Source organism: Mycteria americana, chromosome 9, assembly GCF_035582795.1.
Source record: "Mycteria americana isolate JAX WOST 10 ecotype Jacksonville Zoo and Gardens chromosome 9, USCA_MyAme_1.0, whole genome shotgun sequence".
NCBI classification, from domain to species: Eukaryota; Metazoa; Chordata; class Aves; order Ciconiiformes; family Ciconiidae; genus Mycteria; species Mycteria americana.
This window is the reverse complement of record NC_134373.1, coordinates 338,496-359,821: the sequence shown is the minus strand read 5'-3', so window position 1 is coordinate 359,821 and position 21,326 is coordinate 338,496. Positions and strand designations below refer to the sequence as shown.

Genomic DNA, 21,326 nt, shown 5'->3' with positions numbered 1-21,326 from the left:
ATGTCGCGTGACTGCTGCCTCCGGCTGCCGGCAGTGACCTGGGTGCTGCCGCTGGTGATGATGACAGGTGAGCCCGACCTGCCCTTCCTCGCTGCATTCTCCCCCGGCACCTTATGTGGGCAGTGAAATGAGGGGGGGAACCCAAATACTGCTCAACAGCAGCAGGAATGTGGCATTGAGAGGCGTGCAAGGGCCAGATCCTGCATTTCCCGGCATCTGAAGTTAACTCGAGCCAGCCCAGCTGAGGGATAGTGAGGCAGGTGAGGACCCTGCCAGGGCCCCCAGCGTGGGTTTTATAGGCAGGGCGGGCTCAGGACAGCATGGGTGCCTGGTGCTGGGTGTCAGAGCACCCCGTGGCTGCCACTGCTGCAGACCAGCCTCCCTCGAGTTCCCCCCAGGCCAACTCTGCCTTCTCTCCATTTCAGCCTTTGCCATGGAGTGCCCCAAGATCAAGGTGGGGACATGCAAGGACTGCATCCAGTCTGGTCCCGGCTGCGCCTGGTGCAAGAAGCCGGTAGGTCCACGTAACCTCTCGTGCTGTCAGCCCCCAGCGGTCAGCTATCAGGCAGCGGGATGGTCACCCTGCCCGCCCGGCTCTGCCTGCGGTGGAGGGGGGAGACTGCGTCATGGGAGTGTTTCATGTCCTACATGGCGGATGGGGCCAGGAGGGATCTGGACAGACAGGAGCCATCAACCTTCCTTTCTCCATCAGTACCCTGGAGACCTGGTCTGGGAGCTGGGTCATCTTGTAACAAGCTCATTCACCTCCTGCTCCTCTGTTTTTTTTCCTACTGATATTGCAACCCATAGAATTTCACCAAAGCCGGTGAGCCAGACTCCATCCGCTGCGACACCATCGAGCAGCTGCAGCAGAGGGGATGCCCACACAACGAGATTGAGTTTCCGGTCAACGACATTACAAGGACACAGGACAGTCCCTTAAGCAACGACATACAGCTGACTCCCCAGGAGGTGCACCTGAAACTGAGGATAGGTATGGTCTGCCTGGCGTTCCCAACACCCTTCCGCTTGCCCCCAGGCTCAGCCGGGATGTGGTGGCACGTCGCAGCCCGCATTTCCTCCCCTTTTCTTCCAAAAGAGAGGAGGATCCCAGTGGGCGGTGGGCAATGGGGCGAGATGTGAGCCACAGGCAGCTGATCCTGGCGTCCCTGTCCCACAGGCCAGCCTGCTGTATTTGAGGTGAAGTTTCGCCGTGCCATGGGGTACCCCATTGATCTCTACTACCTCATGGACCTCTCCTATTCCATGCTGGATGACCTGGAGAAGGTGAAGAAGCTGGGAGGAGAGCTACTCAGGGCGCTGGAGAGCACCACCCCTTCTCGCCGCATAGGTGAGCCTGGCTCCGGCACGGGACCCCGGCACAGCTGTTTGCTGCCGGGAAGAGCCGTGGGGCTGGAGCAGGATGCAGGCAGCAGGCAGTGTGACCCGTCCCCTGCCAGGCTGGAGAGTGTGCTGGGGCAAGGGACGTGGGCACATACACGGGGGCCAGCAGATTGTCCGTGCCCTGTGCCGCAGGGACGCCTGCTGGTCCCTGCCCGCCCCTGCCCCTGACGCTGTGGTCCTGGATGCCCTAGGGTTTGGCTCCTTCGTGGACAAGACGGTGCTGCCTTTTGTGAACACACACCCCGAGAAGCTGCAGAACCCCTGCCCCAACAAGGACAAGCAATGCCAGCCTCCCTTCGCCTTCAAACACATCCTCTCGCTGACTGACAATGCCAAGAAGTTTGAGAGCGAAGTGGGGAAGCAGTTTATCTCAGGGAACCTGGATGCCCCAGAGGGGGGGCTGGATGCCATGATGCAGGCAGCAGTGTGTGGGGTGAGTCCCTGCTTCCGCCCCACTGCCAGCAGCTGTGGGCAGGCGTGAGGGCTGCGACCTGCGCTCACACACCATCCCTCAGGTGGTGACTCTGCCCCTCTCCAGGTGGGCTCTGGAAGCCCATCGTGTATAAGTCCTGATTCGGCAGCGGGGCAGGTTACTCTGGGGAGGTGCAAGAGAGCATCTTACCCCAGCCTCCTGACCCTAATCTCCCGTAACCCACCTCCTCCGTGCCCTCTGCCCCACACCATGGCCAACATGAGACTTGCCGTGCTTTGGCAAGGGCCGTACCGTGCCCACTGGCACTGTCCTCCTAGCCCTGCTCAGGGACAGGTCTCCGTGCTGCTTGCAGGACTTGATCGGCTGGCGCAATGTGACCCGTTTGCTGGTGTATGCTACCGATGATGGCTTCCACTTTGCCGGCGATGGCAAGCTTGGGGCCATCCTGACCCCCAACGATGGCCAGTGCCACTTGGAGGACAACATGTACAAAAAGAGCAATGAGTTTGTAAGTACTCGGGGGCTGCTCGGTGGCCCCGCACCCCCAGCCTCTCTCCCCCAGGCATAAAAAAAAGGTCACATAAAAAGCCTGTTGCTGAGACCACAAGGTCACCATAATCACCATAATTTGGGCCGTGAAACCCAAACTGTCCACCCTTCTGCTCGTGGGGGAGATCATGCTGAGTGTGGCATCCCTCTCCCCACCTAGGACTACCCATCTGTCGGCCAGCTGGTCCAGAAACTTGCCGAAAACAACATTCAGCCCATTTTTGCTGTCACTAGTAAGATGGTGGATGTTTACAAGGTGAGGATGGTCCAGGTGCCTCCTGTCCCTCCCCAGGAGGACAGAAGCAGCTGTGCGTGTCCTCCTGCTGCTGCCCCCTGCTCCGCTGTCACACGGGGGGGCACCGCTCACCTTTTTGCTTTCTGTTGGCAGAAACTCAGTGAGATGATCCCAAAGTCGGCAGTGGGAGAGCTGAATGAGGACTCCAGCAACATCATTGAACTCATCCAGGTGGCCTACAATGTAAGTGCTGAAGGAGGCTGTGTTTCACCTGTCTCGCAGGGCTTGGAGCAGAAAAAGGTTCCCATCATGTGTCCTCACTGTCAGAGAGTAGTTGGGACCAGGGCTTTGGGGACAGGACATCCTGAGTCCCTCTACCCACAGCAAGCAAGAGGTTCCCGCCTCTCCAATGCTATCACCTGCCTTTCCAGACCCACCCCAGGCAGCTGAGACCCCAGCGTGGGGTGCTCCCTGCCCCTATCCCCTGGGCTGGGGGGAAGCCCTGACCTGTACCCCACACTCCCTTGCTTTGGTCTCCTGTTGGACTGATGGCACTTTCTCCACCATTTCCCCACAGAACCTCTCCTCGCGGATCATTCTGGACCACTCCACCCTGCCAGATGTCCTGGATGTCAAATATGACTCCATGTGCGGTAAGGACAAGACTGTCGTGGATGAAGCGAGAGGGCAGTGCGACAATGTCAAGATCAACGATGAGGTACGTTCTCCTGTACCGGGAATCCACCCTGTTTAACCGCAGGAACCCAGCCTGTTGTTCCAGGCTTTCTGTTTACATGAATTTAATGCCAAGAGTGTCCAAAATGCTGCGTGATGGGGAATCCTCCATTGCGCTGGATGTGTGTGTGCGCTCAGCCTGGGGCTGATACCACCCTCCGATTGCTGAAGCTACCTGACAGCCTCTGGCCCTTCCCTTTCTCACTCTGCACTTTCTAGGTCATCTTCAAAGTGAAGGTCACGGCCAAGGAGTGCATCAAAAGCCAGTCCTTCACCATCCGGCCACTGGGCTTCACAGACACCCTCACCGTCCACCTGAACGGCAACTGTGACTGCAACTGCAATGAGCAGCCCGACCCAACCGCCTGCAGTGGGAAAGGCAGCATCGTCTGTGGGATCTGCAGGTATGTGCTGTCCCCCAAAACACTGTTTCAAATGCTGCCAGAGCTGGGGAGCTGCTGGGAGAGGGCTGTTGGGCCAAGCTGAGGGCAGCTGCATGGTGCATATCGTTCCTCCAAGCACCTCTGTGCCCGGAGAACGTGGGGCTGGGTGAGGGCTCAGCAGAGGGGTGTACATGTGGCGATCAGTCATGGCCTGGCTCTGCAGCTTTGCACCAATTTTCTTATTCAGAGAGGCGGTTTACGTTCCTGGAGGCAGGGGACACAATGAGCTCTCTCTTCTGTTGGTGGAGTCTCTGCTGCTTTCCTAAGGGCATCCACCCACTCACCCACCCGTCCATCCAGCTATCCGCCCATCCACCCAACTATCCAATCATCCACCAGCCATTGAGCAGACACAGATTTCTGTAGAAATCTCTCAAAATCGCACTTCGGGGCTGTAGTTCACACAGGTCTTTAAGTGCAATTATTGCTTCATGGCCCCTAGGTGACAGGGAGAGGAAAAGACTGAGTTTCCTCAGGAAACACTCAGATCTCCTTGGCAAGGGTTTGGAAATTATAAATATAACAATAATTTCCGGGCAACTGTTTGGTGTTGTAAATATGACCAGCGGGGAGAGCAGCGTTTCTGAGGTTTCCTCCTGATCAGCCGCCCTGCTCCAGCATGGAGTTAGCACCAACACGCCGTGGTTGGGTTTCAGTGAGGCTGTCCCAGATTTGCTCCACTTTGGCTGAGGTCTGGGCCCCACACGTGCCCCACAGCGTTTCTTGTGGCTGCTGACCCAGGCTTGCTCCTCTCCTTTGACGGCAGCTGCAATTCAGGCTACACGGGGAAGAACTGCGAGTGTGAAACCAAAGGCAAGACCAGCAAGGAGCTGGAGGGCAGCTGCCGGAAGGACAACAGCTCGGTCATCTGCTCGGGGCTGGGGGACTGTGTGTGCGGGCAGTGCATCTGCCACACCAGCGACGTGCCCAACAAGCAGATCTACGGCACCTTCTGCGAGTGTGACAACATGAACTGCGAGTTTCACAACGGCTCCCTCTGCGGCGGCAAAGGTGATGCATCTGCATGATGGGTTCTCCACCCAGGCACTGTTTAGAAAGATTAAATCCCCAGAGAGATGCTGCCTTTTCCTGCCAAGACCCAAGTGGGTGGATTTGGGGGTCCTGGGTCCCACTGCACCAGCTTGCAGGACCTCCTCGACCATCCCATGGAGGGTGGCACAGAGAGCACAGGGTGGGTGATGCTCTCCAAGCACGGGCAGAAGGAGGGAGACCTGGGTCTCTGTAGGATCCTTGTCTGAAAGGTCTTCCCCCACAGAACGCGGGAAATGCGACTGCGGGGAGTGCAAGTGCACGCCCGAGTACGAGGGCAGCGCCTGCCAGTGCAAGAAGTCGACAGAGGGCTGCTTGAACGTCCACGGCAACGAGTGCAGCCACCGCGGGACCTGCCACTGCAACCGCTGCCAGTGCTGGGGGGGATACCAGCCCCCTTTATGCCAGGAGTGCCCCGGCTGCCCCTCGCCCTGCAGCAGATATGTGTGAGTGACACACGCGGAGATGGCGCAGGGGGGCGGCGGGGATCCCCCCACCTCCTGGGCAGGCGCAGGCAAGCCCTGCCTGTGCTTGGGCAGAGACCAGCTGCGGCCAAAGCCAGGTGAGAGGGCTTCTGCTCCTGCAGAGATGAACTGTGGCCACCTGTTTTGCAGCTCCTGCATGGAGTGCAAGGCCTTCCAGAGTGGCCCCTTCGAGAAGAACTGCTCCCAGGCCTGCCCCAACATCCAGGTGGTCAAGGAGCTGAGAGGGGAGAGCAAGCAGTGCAGGGAGAAGGACTCCCAAAACTGCTGGATCTCCTTCCGCATGGTCCAGGAGGATGGCAAGGAGATCTACACTGTCACCATCGATCCTAAAAAAGGTACCCCAGCCCTGCTCCTCCTAGCCCTCTGCAGGCACGCTGCCAGCTCTGCCATGGTAGCCTCGCCGCCTTGCCGGGGGCTGCAGCCGGACACTGCCTGTCTGCCCTGCAGAGTGCCCGGAGCCTCCCAACATCGCGCTGATCGTGGGAAGCACCATCGCTGGCGTGGCCCTCATCGGCCTGGTACTCCTGCTGATCTGGCGGCTCTTGACGGAGCTGTTTGACCGCCGGGAATACCGCCGGTTTGAGAAGGAGAAGTCCAAGGCTAAGTGGAATGACGTAAGAGAGCCTGTCTGTGGCGGTGGGGTGTGCTGGGATGCTCATGTACATGCAGTGGGGACACCTGGAGGGGACATCCTCTCCCGAGGTAGCCATGGCAGAGCTGAGCCCTCCCCACCAGCTGGTTTCACAGACTGGTTGGATTTTGCAGGGGGCTAAAGCAGCCTGTGGGCTCTCCTGCCAACGCTGTCTGCACCGTCGACGTTGGGAGGGGTGGAGTGGGTAATGCTCCACTGGAAATCCAATACAGCACAACAACGTGGGCCTCTCACCTCTCTTCCTCCAGGCTGATAACCCCCTCTTCAAGAGTGCCACCACCACGGTCGTGAACCCCAGGTTCAACGGGCAATGAAGTGGAGTGATGCCCAGCAGTGCTAGGACCCACCATTAAATAAGGAAATGCCAAGCTAAGGAAATCTTAAACTAAGGCTCCCACCTCCTCTTCTTTATCCTGTTGGTTTGTTCCCTTCTTCCAAGAGGCTACCAGCACGTCAGGTGCTGGCTGAGGGGCTGCACATGCCTGTCTCCCGGTGCAGCACTCGACAGTTGGGTTAGTGGAGCTGGGAGAAGGGAACAGCTGCAGCTTTGCCGTCGATGGGACTGCAGAGCAGGTCTCACAAGTGGGCACACACAACGTCTCCCATACCTGTTACCGACTGTCTCAGCTCTTGATGCTAGCTTTGCCTTCTGGCAGGAGCTTCAGACACCAAGCCCCAAAACCAGCCGAGTGCACAGAGTGCTTCCAGCTTTGATTTGGAGCTGGGATTCAAAACTGCCATTTCCCTTCTGCTCTAGCAGGATGATCTGCTCCCAGGCTCCTACCTGCCTTCCCCTGCTGCGCTGGTCTCCACCATTATGTTTGCACTAGTTTCTAAAGCACTCGCTGCTGAGTTGGACGTGGAGGGTTCTCCAGGCTGGCAGTCTGCTCTGGAGGCTGCGGTGAGGTGATGGGCCCTAAGGGCTACTGAGCACCTGTACCTGGAGATGAAGAGCAGCTGGGGAACATGCACTGAATCTTTTTCCAAATCATCAGCTGCTCCCTGGTGTTGCTCCCCTCTCAGACCTACCTCAGGCGTGGTTCTACTTGGGCTCCTGCAAGCTTGGCTTACCTCCGCCAGGCCTTGAGCCCTCTGCATGACAAGGAGTCAAAGGAGCAACGGTTTGAACTATGAAACATTGGCACCAAGCACATGAAACATTGCCTGCAGCTCAGGGCTCGGCCACAGCTTCTTCCACCACCCCCAGGGCTCTTTTCCCTGCTTTACAAGCGCATCAGACATGTCAAGGGCCAGGCATGCAAAACACCCAGCAATACCCAGAGCATCTCCAGCTCAGCACTTTTCCAAACCACACACAGCAGCTAATTGCTCTTACATTGTGGGGTCATTCCTGTGAAATAGTGGTACAATTCCGTATTTGCTTTAACTGTGGGAATAATTTGCATATAGCTGTATTATGTCACACATTCATTTGCTCTTTGAAAAGATTTAACATTAATAAAAATTAATATATAAAGTAAATATACCTGTCCTGATAAGAATCAGGTGCAAGGGCAACAGCTGAAGCGTTCATTGGAGAAACTACAGCAAAATCCTGTCATTGCTGCCAGCATCTCCCATAGATACAGTGCCTGGGAAGGACGCTGGCCAGCGAAACAAACTGTCTTCTACACTAATTTGCCATCTACGTCCTGAAAGGTGCTCCCCTGCAAGCCAAAAATGACTCACTAGATGATACAAGCCATTTCTTGTCCCTGTCCATCTACTGGCAGCTATACGTAAACCACCTTAAACAAGAGTGGCTGTACCACGTCAGATCAGGGGTTAATTTGGGTCATTTTGCTGTTCTTCAACAGTGACCGGAAGGTCTAGGGCAAGGTAAGAAGAAGGAAAGTGTGTCTGATACTTCCCCCAGTACTCTCCCAGGCTGCAGCTATTTTTGGCACAAGGACCCCCAGCTCAGTGTAGGTCCCGTGCACCCCGTGCCTGGCTGCACAAAGATACCAGAGGCACCCGTTAGCGCTCCAGGCCTTGGATGCAATGCCCATTGCCAGGGACCCAGGCAAAGGCTGTTGTTACTTGAACATGAAGAGACTATCTCCCCTGCCAGCAGCTGCAGGTCTTACTGCTGGTGTAGTGTGTGCCATGCAAGTACAACCACATACATGGTTCGGAGGATAATTAGAGAAAATCGATGAGGGATCCAGACTTTTTCAAAAAGAACTATGATCAGTAATTGCATTAGACGGAAGTATATGCTAGGGCACATGCAAAAGCCCAGAGGGAAAAGAGTGAGCTAGGAGGGTCCTTCAGGCCCCTGGTCTTGCTTTAGCCCAAAGGCTTGGTGGTCCCTCTGTGGAGACCTGCTTGCGAAAGTCAGAAGTATTTCTCAGCCAGGTGTGGAATGGCCCTTTCTCCAGGCTTCAAGTACCACCCCAGAACATCCTTTCTTAAAGTTGTTTCATTTCCACTGAGAATAACTGAATGGCATTTTCTTTGACTTGGGGTGGGACTGATTTTCAAGTCAAGGTATTGACTTGATTTTGGTAAGAGCAGAAGTCAGCAGTATAAGCTGGGACACCCTGACCGGTTCCAGTGGCTGTCCTGCTGGCTGGGATGGCGCACGCTGCCCCCATTACTGCACACAAAACCTGCACCCAGCCCATGACGTACCGCATCACTTGGGACAAGGCTGCTGAGATGAGGCAGAGATACGTCTGAGCCTCCGCAGGGCTATTCTCGCCCGGGGAGAGGGACCACCACTGCTGCCGGGAGGGCAGGAGGCAGAGGGGTTGCAGGAGCTGCCAGGCCACATCCCAAGAGAAACAACATCATCCAGCTGAGCCAACAGCCTGTTCCTTCACTTTTTATTACAACCAGGGGCTCCGCTTACGTTTAAGCTACTTGTGTGCCACAGGGAAATTTTCCGATATTCTTGACATAATGGGACCACCCCCACAAGTTTTCCATGCAGAAGTCCAAGTCCCGTGCCAGTCGCTTTATGAGCAGGTAGGTGCCACCCAGTCCTGCTGCTCCCATGACAAAGAGCCCTCGATTAATTATCTGCAAGTGTCAAAGAGAAACCCTGGTGTCATCAGAGGTTTGCTCCTACCCTGCAGCATCAAGGGAAGTCTTCACACCTGCATCCACCTGGCAATATCCCACCACCAAAGCTCCCCCCCTGCAGCTGAGCAGTGCTGGTGTGCAGGATGCTCACAAGGCTCATGGCATGGGGAGGACAGGTACCACCACTGACCCACCTTTTTCTGCCATTTCCAGCGCTGAAGTGCCTCATGGTAGCGAATTCTGGTGAAGGTCACCTGGGAGGGTTGCAGGATCACGTCACCACCTCAAAGCCAGCCAGGAGGAGCTCACGGCGGCTCAGGCAGTGGGGACTGAGGTACTGGCCTTACCATGGTGTACAGCGGGACAATAGTGGAAGGCATGAGGGTGTGGAGGAAGTTGTCTACGTGCTTCCGGAAAATGAACCACGTTGAATTCACGTGCTCGCGCATCTGCAACAGAGCAACCGTCGCTCCTTTGCAGGGCATCTTGGCAGACCCCCCTTGGCAGAGCCCCTTTTGCTAGCTCTCCCGCTGCCTGTCCTGGGGGTCGCCGCAGGGAGCAGAGCCTCCCCAGCCCCAGTGGCATTCCCAAGGAGCTCTTAGGCTAAAGTTTGGCAGGCTGAGAGCCCGACCAGAGTCTTGCCAGAGCCCCTGCCTGCTGTGTCCATCCTAACAGGGTGCCACTGTGTGCACGGCCCACAGGACCACAAGTCTGTGTATGGCTCGCCTACCTCTACGTAGTTGTACATGGCTAAATCCGAGATCGCATGGTCATCTGGCACCCTCAGCCTGGAGAACTCAGGGAGGCAGGCACCTGGGAGAAGAAAGCAGCAGCTCACGGACAGCTCCCCAGCAAGGTATCCAGCTGCCTTCTACTGCAGAGCGATCCTCCTCTGCTCTTGCTCGTCCCTGGCCAGCTCACTCACCAAGGTCATTGTGGAACTGGTCCATTAATTCATCAAAGACCAGACAATCCTCAAAGCCCTGGGAGGAAAATTAGAGAGTAAATAGGCAGAAGGAACCACGCGTTCATGAGAAGTGCCCTCATGGATGCTTAGCTAGTGTAGCTGTTTGCACGCGCAGGGTCCCACTCACCATAGCTTCAGAGCAGGAGTCTTACTCCAGACCACTCTGCCAGGGGTCTTGCAGAGAAAGCCAGGGGGTTGCCTTCCTGGCAGCCTGGGGCTGCCCTGCTGGACCCCCCTCTCACACAGTCCTCTGCCCGTGGGAATGTGGCACCACCACCCCATCCCCTGTTCTCCCCAGAGGACAGCCGGGTCCTAGTGAGCAACCAGGTGGCTGAGGGGAGTTCAACACCTGCCGATGCAGAGGACATCAGACCGTGGGACAGGCCAGCCCGTGAACTCTGTGGAGCTACACTCTGAAACCAGGCATTTCCAGGTGAAAAGAGTGGGGACCCAAATGACACAGCCCAGGGCCAGCCATGAACTTACTGCATTCATGCCCTGTCCATAGAAGGGCACAACGGCATGCGCGGCATCTCCCATCAGCACGCACCGGGAAGCAAGGTGGTAGGAGGAGCACTTCACAGATATCATGGCTTGGGCTGGCAGCAAAAAGTAATCGTGCTTCAGCTCTCGCCTTCAGGCAAAACAACAGATACTTCACTTGTGGGACCACAAGAGACAAGAAGAGCAAGTCATGCCACATCCAAGCTCAGGAAGCCAGGGCCACAGGCACTGTCAGCGTTGGGATGCAAAAACCAAGCCTATTCACTAGGATATTTGTGCTGGGAAAAATGCGGAAGCCAGAAAACCTGTTTCATTAACTTCCCCTATGGACCAAATATTTTGTCTGCAGGTTTTAAGCTCTGCACACAACTTGACTGTGAGTAAGAGTGTCATTGACATCTGAGTCCTCTTATTGGGAGCAGTGGTGGATGGCAGTCACTGTAGGAAGGATATACCAGAGGATATCCGAGTTTCTAAATTTAGATGAAGTCCTGTGATACAGTCTCCTTAAGAGGAAAGAGAACTGCCTAACACAGCCGAGATCCTTGGTATCAGCCAAAAAAAGCCCATAATAGGTAACTATGTTGCAAAGCAGAAGCATTAATAGCTTGGGCTGGAGCTCCCACTGGCTGGGGAGCTTCCGTCTTCGCAGGAAAATGAGGACACGCTGAACAGAGCCACAGCCATCAGGACCTGTGCTGGAAAGGCTGGTCCTGGTCCCCACTGCCACCAGGGCCCCCAGGAGGAGCGGGATGCTCCAGCTCCATGCTGCTGCCCTTGTGCCATTTGCCCAGCAGCAAGAAGGTCCCCGCTGCCCGGAGAGCAGCACGCTGCTGGGAACTGCCTGCTCTTGTGTCTCACAGCCCTGATATTTGTTTTAGCCATACAATCAATAAGTGCCAGACTTTGTTTAGTCAGCACAGTGTTTTTGGGTTTTTTTTTGCCAAGCCCAGGTTTTCTCAGTCTGTTAGCTAAAATCTCAACATTTGCGCAACTCAGCTATCTGAACAGCGGGACTACCTTCATGCTGCCGGTTTTGGCGTGCAACCCTAACTTTCGCTCTAGTGGAGTCACTTTGCTCACCCACCTCTAGTGTCAAAAACCCATGGCTTATGAACAGCTAATCCATCCCTTGAGCTCAAAACCTTTAACAGCAACACAAAAGCAGTGGGAGGTGATCTGCTCTTTGCTCCCACAGTGGCAGGGCCTGGGCTGTGCCTCCAAGGGGCAGAGCAGTGCTTCAGTGTGACTCCATCAGAAACTGCCGCGGGATGGGGCTGCATCCTGCTGCTGAGACTGCTATTCCAGTGTGGACGCAATGCGGACCTCGGTCTGTTTGCTCCCCCTCTTTCAGACCTACAGGCCATGGGGCGTTTGTAACCACACCCCAACAGCGTTTGTAACCCCTTGGCCCACCAGCTTCAGCGAGGTCTCCGTCACCAGGACCCCGAGGCTGGGTGTGGATGCATCCCCTGGCTTTGCGGCACTGTGTTGATGAGCGAGAAGGGGAGATGGGAACACTTACTCTCCGATGAGGGGGATGGCGTCTGGGAAGTGGGTCTGGAAAAAACCCAGCACTTGCTCGCCTGTCGTGAGCTTCTCAAAGTCCTCAAAGGGCATGAAGAGTGTGCAGGTGAAGGACTTGTCCTGCCAGCCAGGGAGGAAGGTCAGAAAGAAGCCCAGAGGCCATAGAGAGCACCTGGCACCTGGAGCAGCAGCTCAGTGCCCAGCCTGTCACCTGGCAATTGCAGCAACCTGCCTGAGCAGCGGGGACGAGCGCCCGGCCACCCTGTTTCCCATGGTGGGCTTGCAGACGCTGGGGGCAGGCAGGGGGGAGGCAGAAACGGGCAGTGTGTGATCTGCCAGCATACTGCCTGGCACGCTGCCCTGGTACTTCTGTATCTGGTTTATAACATCCAGCTGCAGAGAGCTGGTTTTCGGGGGGCTCGGGTGGGCTCAGATGTGTGGGCAGAGAGAGGTGGCACAGGCACTTGCTCAGCGCTGTGAGGCAGGGCCAGCTCTGGGGGTCGTGTCCTGCACCCCCCCAGGCTGTGGGATGCCTGCACAGGCTGGGTGTCCCTCCTGGCACCTTGTCAGCCCTCCCAGCCCCTGCCATGTGCCTGCCACCACAGCCAGTTCATCCCCACAAGCTCCATCCCATGCCCCAAGGGAGCATGGCCATGGGTTATCACCATGTTGGGCAGTGCAATCATCATGAAGGTGTTTCTCGGCCAGATATGGAGGTAGTTTGGTTCCATGGCAAACTGAAAGAGAAGGAAAATCGCCTTGTGTCCCTGACCTGCCCTGCTCCGCTTCCCCAGCCCAGCCTCTGGTTCCCCTCCATGCCAGCACACCAGTTCCCATCCTTTGTACCATGAGAAGACACAGTGACCACAGGGCCCCTTTCTGGTACCTGATGCTTCAGGGAGACACAGAGCAAGGGCAAGACGAAAGGGTGGAAAACATGGGCAAAAATCTGCTGTTTTGCAACCGCTGATGTCCTCACAGACATGTTACCGTATCCCCAGGACCTCTCAGAGCTAGGGTTAACCCCACCACTCCGGGGCAGGCTCTTTAGGATTTTTGCAGCCAGGTACCAAGACATTGGCCCCACCACTGGAAGAGGAAGAGATGCCTGCCTTCTCCTAGGAAAGTTGGCTGAGCCCCAGGCAAGAAATTAGTTTCTCTAGCAGAGCCACCATGACAGAGGAGCAGGGTGTCCCACCTGCAAAGATGGCAGCAGCCCCCGGGACAGGCACACTTACGTCTCCATCCTTGGGAGGGATGGTCAGCTCCATGTAGCCATGAGGAATGTACTCGTGACTGTAGTTAAAGCGCGTTTGCCTCATGAACTGCTTTCTGACTGTTGAGAAGGCTCCATCACATCCCACGATGAGATCGTAGGTGACTTCCAAGGGCCGCTGGTCAGATCTGAAAGCAAGAGAGTCCCCTGGATCAATGCTGCTGTAACTAACTCCAGGCCAGCTCAGCACCACTGGGCACAGTGGATCTGCCTTTTGCAAAATGCCGGGGTCACCTCCAGCATTATTAATTTTCTAGGGTGAGGGAAGATTGGCTTTCACTGACTGGACGCCTCAGTGTTAGGATAAATAATTATCCTGTAGGTTATCAAAAGCATAACTCTGCCAAATCTACCCAAGAATGCAACAGGCACTGTTGGGATAATGCTACTATTTCGCAGAGCCTGCATCCCCAGGTGGACGGGGGGCATGAGCAGAACTTAACACAACTATGAAACAAGGTCATCAGCTGCCCTCCCGATGAGCAATCTGTCCCTGAAGACCAGCACTATGGAGGCTGGCACATTTATTCCTTGCACAGGTCAGGCAAGTGTGTGCCTAGCCTACTGCCAGGCTGCTGGGGGGTTAGCGAGTTGTTTAAATTTTTTTCAGCCTCCCCATGAACCCTGCTTTGATGTCTCTGCTTTCCAAAGCTGACACTGAGTTTTGCCCGCTCAGTAATAACACGCTAGTTTCAAACTGAGATTGCTCAATTGTTTGAGGTTTTATGAATGATTAAGCAGAAACTAACTGAACACAGCACTTGATCCCAGGCTTGCGCAGGGATTACCTTTTTATGGTTAACTTCCCCAACTCTGCATTGCACCCCAGGAGCTTGTGTCCAAAGTACAGTTTAGTGTTGGAGTACTTCTCAGCAGCTGTGAAAAGAAAAGACAACTAAATGTAGAGGCTTGTACTGTGACCCCAAAAATATTTCCAAGGGATCCCTAAATTATAGGGACTTTTGCCATTACAATGGCAAATAAGATTGCTGTGTTGAGTGATGGCCGGCGGCCAGGGCACACTAGGACGGCGTTTGATCAACTCTGGTGAAAACTACTTAAAAAGTGCAAGGAATGCTGCAAAGATTTCTTTCTTCCCTGGAATGACATGAGTCATTGACCTGTTTCCACCATCACTACATTGTATTTCAGGATGGGATGCAGTGCCTGTAGTCAATAGGAAATTTGGGGAAATTTGGCCTGGCCTGATTACACACTTTGCCACCGTGTGGCAATTTCTATTTGTCTCTGTACAATCAGGGGCAATTGGAAATCTCCAATTTCTATTTGTCTCTGTACAATCAGGGGTTGCAGAAAATGCCATGAACCGTGGCAAGGCTGAGGAGGTATCTCCTGCTTTGGCTGGTGAATTTCTGGGAGCAGACTCCAGTGCCAGGAGCTGGGGAGCTGAGGCAGCTCCCATTTGAGGGTGAAGGAGGGAGAGCTGCTCCTCGGGGATTTCTGCACACGCAAAAAGGCCTTGGGGGGACTTGTTTGAATATCCTTTTGTGTCAGACAAGCAGCAGGGAAACAGCACAGATTTTCTTCTTAAAAACACAGGTAGTTCACATTTGCATTTTCTGAGAGCCAGGTTATGCAAAACTCATGGGCAAAGAGAGCCTGGGGCCCAAAGTCTCCTGTTCATGAGGCAAACCCTAAATCCTCGGTGAAGAGGGTGTAAAAGTGTTTGCAAACAGTCCTGGCAACCTACCTGTTAGCAGCTCTCTGTTTAAGTTTGCTCTGTCCACAGAGAGAATGTACTGCAAGGCAAACAAACACGGGGTTCAGGAGGCATTGCTGAAGGATACTATGGATGGCCAGACGAGAAACAATCCTCTCCAAACAGCCCCACCAAACCTGGGGAGTCACGCAATCCCCTTCCCACTCACAGCATCCTTTCTAAGAGCGTGAGCCCTAGGCTGTCCATGACACAGAGCTACAAACGCCATCAAAGACACCTCATGCTCTGCGAAGCATCTCCGACTGGCAGCACAAGACCAGTACCTGGTTCTTCTTCCCGTAGGGGATAGAGTACTTCTTCCCTGAAGGTGTATGTATCCTCCTTGCCCGCATGGGAATGCCTTTGGATACAATCTGAAATGGAAGGGAGCACAACCCAGCCTTCTGGCCAAAACCGAGTTGCAGCGGGGCAGGGTGTGCTCCTGTGTACCAAGCGTCATCCCCCCCACGGCACCACACTCCGGGAAGAATGGGCACACGTATGAGACTCTCTGGTCATACGTCTTCACGTGGCTATCCAAATTACCGGGGAAAATTTTACAGGTCAACGCCTGTCAGTGACTGTCAACGCCAAGTCACTATATTTTACTGAGATTACTCACAAGCTCATTCTCATAAAAATACGCAGAAAATTGGTTTTTGATAGAAGGGACATGAACAGGCCAGGGTGCTGGACAGTGCAGGGGATGACAGCCAAATTACATCCTGGTGCTGGGATACGAGCTGTCAAAGCCTGGTCTCCTCCCGTGCAGGGAGCCAGGGGCCCGGAGATCCCACCACTGCCAACAGCTGGAAGTGAAACGGTAGCGAGCGCCCTGCAGAGGAGTGCTGGGCTCTGAGCCAAGCATGCTGTACAGAAGGCAGCGTGCATGGATTTCAGGGATCAGCTCAAAGCTCAAGGTTTTGTGGCAAAATACAAATCTGGGCTTGTCAGTGGAGAAACCAGCCCCCTTTATCGCATCCTGCTGGTACTCCAGCTCTTTTGGGAGTCCACCTACTCCTGCCCCGTTTGCCCTCACCCTTCAGGAGGGAGGAGAGCACAGGGGAGAGGTAAACACTGGAAAGTGTTGTCTGAGTGTTGATCTCCTGGGGAAGCACCCTCTGCCACAAGCAGAGCCCAGCTGCCCAGGGTTGGGTGCTGCCCTCAGGCTGGGGGAGATCCCTGTTGGTGGCTGTGCTGTGAAGCAGTGGAGAGTCAGGCTGCGGGCATGCAGTGGGAGAAGTCTACCTCCACCCTCACAGAAGCAGAGCTACGGCTGCGGTGGCCCCTGCGTGCTTAGGGAGCAGAAGAGAGCCCATCCACCACCAGCTGAAGTCAACAGTGTTTTAACCACAGAGACCCCACCACCGACAGAAGCTGCCAGGGTACCTGCTCTTCCATCCCCACGGCTTGGAGAGCTTGTCGTCCTCTGTGGGACAGGGCCAAGTTAATGCTTCTGCCACGGGCAAAGCTGGCCACCCGGATATCTGCGCGGAAAGAGCAGTTGGTTATGGAGACGCCGATACCACAGCCTGGTGCGGGCAGCGTCTCCCGAAATCCCTGCAGCGACAGCAGGCGGGGCAGCGGGGAGTCCCCGTCCCCCCGCGCTGTGCGCAGAGAGGGCAGGTATTAGAGGGCACGTTCAGCTGTCAGGAAGGCAGCTGAGCAGCTTCGAGGGCTGCTCCCTCCATGCCTCCTCTAGCCTGGAAGAAGCAGGTGCAGCCAAGTGCTCTAAAGGGAACACCAGATCCTGACAGCTCCCCACGGTGCCGGAGGGCACGTTATCACATTTCCTCTCTACGAGCCATTTCCCCTCCAAGCAGAGAGAGACGAGCAATGAATGCCTGGCAGCTTCTGCTGAGACCCATAGACTGACGCTTTTTGGGACACTGGCAGGCCACCTTCTCCATCACGGTTCAGATGGAAATGTTTTGGTGCTGGCCTGTTCCTCCTCTGAATGGCCTCACTCAGGCTTCCTGGGTTGTCTGGCCAGTGAGTGTGGCAGAGCCTCATCCCAATAGCTTTCAGGGTTGCATCTCAGTACAAAAAATGGGCCAAAAATGGGAGCAAAGGGGTAAAATCCATCTGACTCAGAAGGCAGGTAAAAGCAACCAGAGGCTTTTTGAACCTGTGAAAATTCTAGCATACACAACATCCGGCAAAGAGTTTAACAGTTAAACCACGGTGAAAAGCTGTTTGCTCTTGTTCTGAGCCTGCAGCCTGCTGGCATTGCTTGGGGCTGGTGCTGTGACCCGCTAGGTTCTGTGGTGGGGACCCAGAGCTGTGTGCAGGACCTGGGGACGGGCATAGCTGGGAGCCGTGCAGCAGAACCACCTGTCCCCATGTCTGCCCGAGCAGGAAGAGTTATCACAGAGACCATGCGTCACATGGGGCTTCTCCTTCCCTCCACTGCACATTTGAGTTGAGTTTCACCTTTCCTGGTATCATTCTCATCTGCCGCTTGGCTTGCCATCTCTGCCCAGGTTTTATTTGTCTGTCAGCTGGTAGACACTGAAGGCAAACAATTTCTCTCCCTTTCAGCCAGCACCGGGGCTTCAAATCATCATTTCTCTGTTGCAGTGCCCTGTGGAGCTGGAGGCTTCCTGAAATCACTCCATCTCTCCTTCTGCCCCTCTCGCCACCAGCCCTCCTCACCACCGATGGCAGTGGTTACCAGTCAAGCGATGCTTTTAACCCTGACAGAGATGCTGCAGCATTAACAACAGCTGTTGCTTCCAAACTTCTGACCCAGCTTGGTTCAACAGCACTGTGCTATAATTCTCCATGCAGAGACCAGTTTTCAAATGTGAGGATTTGAACCAGTATTTAAGCTAAGAACATAAAAAAGGGCATAATTTTAGTAGCTGAAGGGTGGGTTCCCTCCACACAAGACAACATATTTCAAATAAATGCTCCCCCCCCGGAGCTAAAGGGAAGAGTGAAGAGAATATCCCCAAAGTGCCACACTTTCAGGTTTCATTTTCTTTCTGCAGTTTCAGTGAGCTCACACAGTTCCTCTTTTCCTTCTTCAGGAACTGTTATCAGTAAAGGGACAGAAACTAATAAAGAAGTAATGATCAGGCTGAACTTACCTTCTCTGGCTTCATAAACATCAACACAGAAACCTCGTCTAGCAAAGAAGCAGGCATTTAATGCACCCACCTACAAGAGAAGGATCAGGAATGGTGGATGAAGTATTTAGTAGCTATATAGCAGTTACGTCACAGATCACTACTGAGATGCATCAAAGGAAAGCAGTGGTCAGGGGATGCAGCTCAGCATATACAGGAAGACCCTTTGATCAAGAACCTTAGAAGACTTCTTCCTGGAGAGAAGGCACCCCTGATGTGCCTGCACAGCCTCCAAGACAAAAGTCACCATCAAAACTCACCAGATAAAGTCGCATCAAGTTCAGGGCTTGTTTACATGCAGTGATTAACTGCAGCGGGGCTAACCCCTTCAAGCCAGAGACAACAGGAGCTGGTACAGGCAAGCTCCCTGCTCCTCTCTGAACTATATTTTATCTTCCTCGATAGAATTAGGGTACTGCAGCATTCCCTTGGGAAGACATGGGGGGAAGCTAGACCTGTGCAAAAGCAAGATGTTACCTTAAAAAGGACAGTGCATATATGTCCTGCTTGTTATTTAAATGGATGGCTATCTTTTTCTTGTTTAATTTCCATCATTAATTGCTGTCAGAACTACAGACTTTTATGTCATCACTCTTTTCCAGCAGCACAGGGACCAAGAAGCTAACGGCCAAAAAGTCAAAAGAGAGATTTAGGTGCTGCAATGCTCCATGCTGTCCTTTAGAGTCAGACGCATTGCGTCTCAGGGATATCTCAGCAGCAAAGCTTTCCCTCAAGGCAAAGAGCCGTTCTCCTTCTACAAAGTCCTAGCTGCTCAAACAGACCTTGCTGCCTCTCGCAGTGGGAACTCAACCAACTCCTCCATAACACCCTGTCATCTTGGGAGGAACGATTTTAAGAAAAGCATTCACCCCACATCCAAGCAATGCTTTTACAGCTCCGGCCCCCTGGCAAATGCAATCACACAGCAGCTAAATTGCGTCTCCTACCAGACCACCGCCGACAATGGCGACTCTTTTCCCCTGGGGGTCACCAGGCTCCATGGCTGGGCAGCCCCCGGGTTGCAGCTTCTTAACTGCTGTCCCGGCTCCCCGTCCTGCCGCGCTGCCCTCGCCAGTGGGGAGGGGAAGGGGAAGGACGTGGGCTGCTGACTCACACCTAGGTTCTTCTCCCCTGGTTCATATTAAAGTTTAACTCCCAGCGCAGAGACCGTGGGTGAATCAGCCTGGCTGTGTGGCCAGCCACACTGAGCCCTAGGTGAAGAGATGTGAACGTGCTGTTATTCAGTCAGGCCTTATTAAAAGGCCGCTTTTGAAGACTGTAAAGCAATTCTGTAGCCTTCAAGGACCTCCTAATGAAACGCACAGAGCAGGAGGAGAACTTGTACCTGCTGGGCTTTTGCTGGTGTTTCACTGCGCTGCAACTGCAGAGGCACGGGTGGGACGATGCAGAGTAACTCCTGGAGCGCTCTCCTGAGGGTGGGATGTGAACCACACTGCTTGCCCAGGGGCCTGATCCCATCTGCGAGGACATCTTTCACCCAAGGAAGCTGTGCGTGGCTCGAGCGTTTTGGGGTGCTGAGCAGAGGGTCCATGCCTAATCTGCAGAAGCTTTCCAGGACTTGGATGAGGCTGTGAGGAAACATCTCTGTGTGCACCATTGCACACGCCTGCCCTTGGGAGGAAGTGCTCTGCTGAGCTGCACACAGTAAGCTTTTAAAAGGGAGGAGCCAATTCCAACCTACACACAATAATTAAGCAGCAGACAGTGAAAACACGTACCTTAACATACACTAACTACCATTTATTGCTAAACCTGCAACGCACAGCCCACAACAGCAGATTTGTCTCAAAGGAGCGAGACCAAATCCCCGCACAAGCACAGCGCCGTTCTCCATTGTGCATCCTGGTTCCCAGTGCAGCAATGGCCAGCGGCTCCCAAGGTGATGGGGAGCAAGCGTCACGCCATGCCATGGTCCCAACCTGCAGTACCATGCAAGGACAGGACATGCAGGACAGGGTCAACAGGACCCACAAGCAGCCCCAGGCCCAAGCTTAAGTGGGACTGCTGGCCTTGGGAAGGCAGGGGTCCCACGTGGGGCTGGTTGGGGTTGTTAAAGGCTATGAGTGCCTGTGGGCCCTGGCACTGCGTCTGAACGAGTTGCCACTGAAGACCCTCCGTTGGGTTTCTCCAATCTACGCAGCAGTGGATTGATCCACGCTATCTGATTGACTGACACACAATCAGCAAAGAAAAAAGAAAAGAGAGGGCAAAGAGCAAGGTAAGTTTTACATAGTAAATAAATTATTCATTCATTATTTTCAGAGCACAGACAGCACACCATTAGCTTCCAGCGGTGACAGTTATTATTTGGCAATATCAGTCACAGCGCCCTTTGCATACTTGTCTGGTAGGCTTTACAGATTACTCCACCACCCTGGCTTACCAATTTGACAGCAGCACTTTAAGGTACGCCAATTAATTCATGGCCTCCTGTGGATAATGCAGCATACAATCGTGTAACTAAAGCTGGTTTCTTAATACTGCTTTCTGCACAAGCAGCCTCGGCCACGATCCATGTGCCTGCTCCGGAGGCACGAACATGCGGGGAAACACACGACCCGTCGGTGAGCAGCGCTATGTGGTATGGTAAATCGGCCAAGTTTTTTCTACCAAGATGATACGCATCAGCTTCTCGCTGCCAAACCTATCTCCTTAGCTACTGACAATAGTTCTTGGCTAACCAGACTAAGCCGTGCCTATCAGGGACTATCTATGCCCAGTGCAGCATCTTTTCTTCTAGGTAACCATTCCAAACAAAATTTAGGTCCCTGGGTTATCTTCATCAGATTCACTCACAAACTGCACCAGGCAAAAACAACATAGAGATGTTCTCCGCTTTAAAAACAGGAAAGGTGGGAAGACACTGAGAAAGTGCTACTAATTCATTGTCTATCTTTCTGTATTAAACACAACCAGGCTGCTGAGAGCATGAAAAAGTATTGCTTGATTAAAGCGCTGAGTGAGCCTTCCAAGGAGTCCTAAATGAAACCAGAAAGAACAGGATAGCATGGGCTCGGATGAAAGCCTGCCCTCTGAAATTTAGTGGGAAAAGTGAAGAGGGAAAAAGTGTTTGATTTATGTTGCTGAAGAAAAAGACATGCCATTATCCAAGGAAGAACCTCAGGATTTTATTATTTTTTTAAAATCAAGTCTAAACCCTGATTATA

General features: G+C 54.0%; 2 protein-coding genes across 3 annotated transcripts; one reads left to right on the top strand and one right to left on the bottom strand.

The window, feature by feature from the left end:
- Window positions 1-7,417, top strand: ITGB2 (integrin subunit beta 2). Of its 2 annotated transcripts, none has more exons than XM_075512143.1 (15): window positions 1-67; window positions 426-514; window positions 811-994; window positions 1,181-1,351; window positions 1,596-1,837; window positions 2,190-2,345; window positions 2,547-2,642; window positions 2,775-2,864; window positions 3,199-3,339; window positions 3,576-3,760; window positions 4,566-4,810; window positions 5,076-5,295; window positions 5,464-5,669; window positions 5,782-5,948; window positions 6,235-7,417. In XM_075512143.1, exons 1-15 carry the CDS (start codon window positions 1-3, stop codon window positions 6,298-6,300), a joined length of 2,325 nt encoding a protein of 774 aa, XP_075368258.1. In that variant the 3' UTR covers window positions 6,301-7,417. The 2 variants fall into 2 exon arrangements, with proteins under 2 accessions (XP_075368258.1, XP_075368259.1); XM_075512144.1 differs by lacking the exon at window positions 1-67 and adding an exon at window positions 140-260.
- Window positions 7,418-8,806: 1,389 nt separating this feature from the next.
- Window positions 8,807-19,205, bottom strand: KMO (kynurenine 3-monooxygenase). The gene is made up of 15 exons (XM_075511502.1): window positions 19,086-19,205; window positions 18,100-18,169; window positions 16,397-16,494; window positions 15,292-15,381; window positions 14,999-15,047; window positions 14,076-14,163; window positions 13,250-13,415; window positions 12,677-12,748; window positions 12,010-12,131; window positions 10,467-10,614; window positions 9,939-9,996; window positions 9,744-9,826; window positions 9,361-9,462; window positions 9,208-9,267; window positions 8,807-9,010 (listed from the first exon to the last, which is right to left on the bottom strand). The coding sequence occupies exons 1-15, from the start codon at window positions 19,137-19,139 to the stop codon at window positions 8,843-8,845; spliced, it is 1,428 nt and encodes a 475-aa protein (XP_075367617.1). The 5' UTR covers window positions 19,140-19,205; the 3' UTR covers window positions 8,807-8,842.
- Between the last annotated feature and the right edge of the window lie 2,121 nt (window positions 19,206-21,326).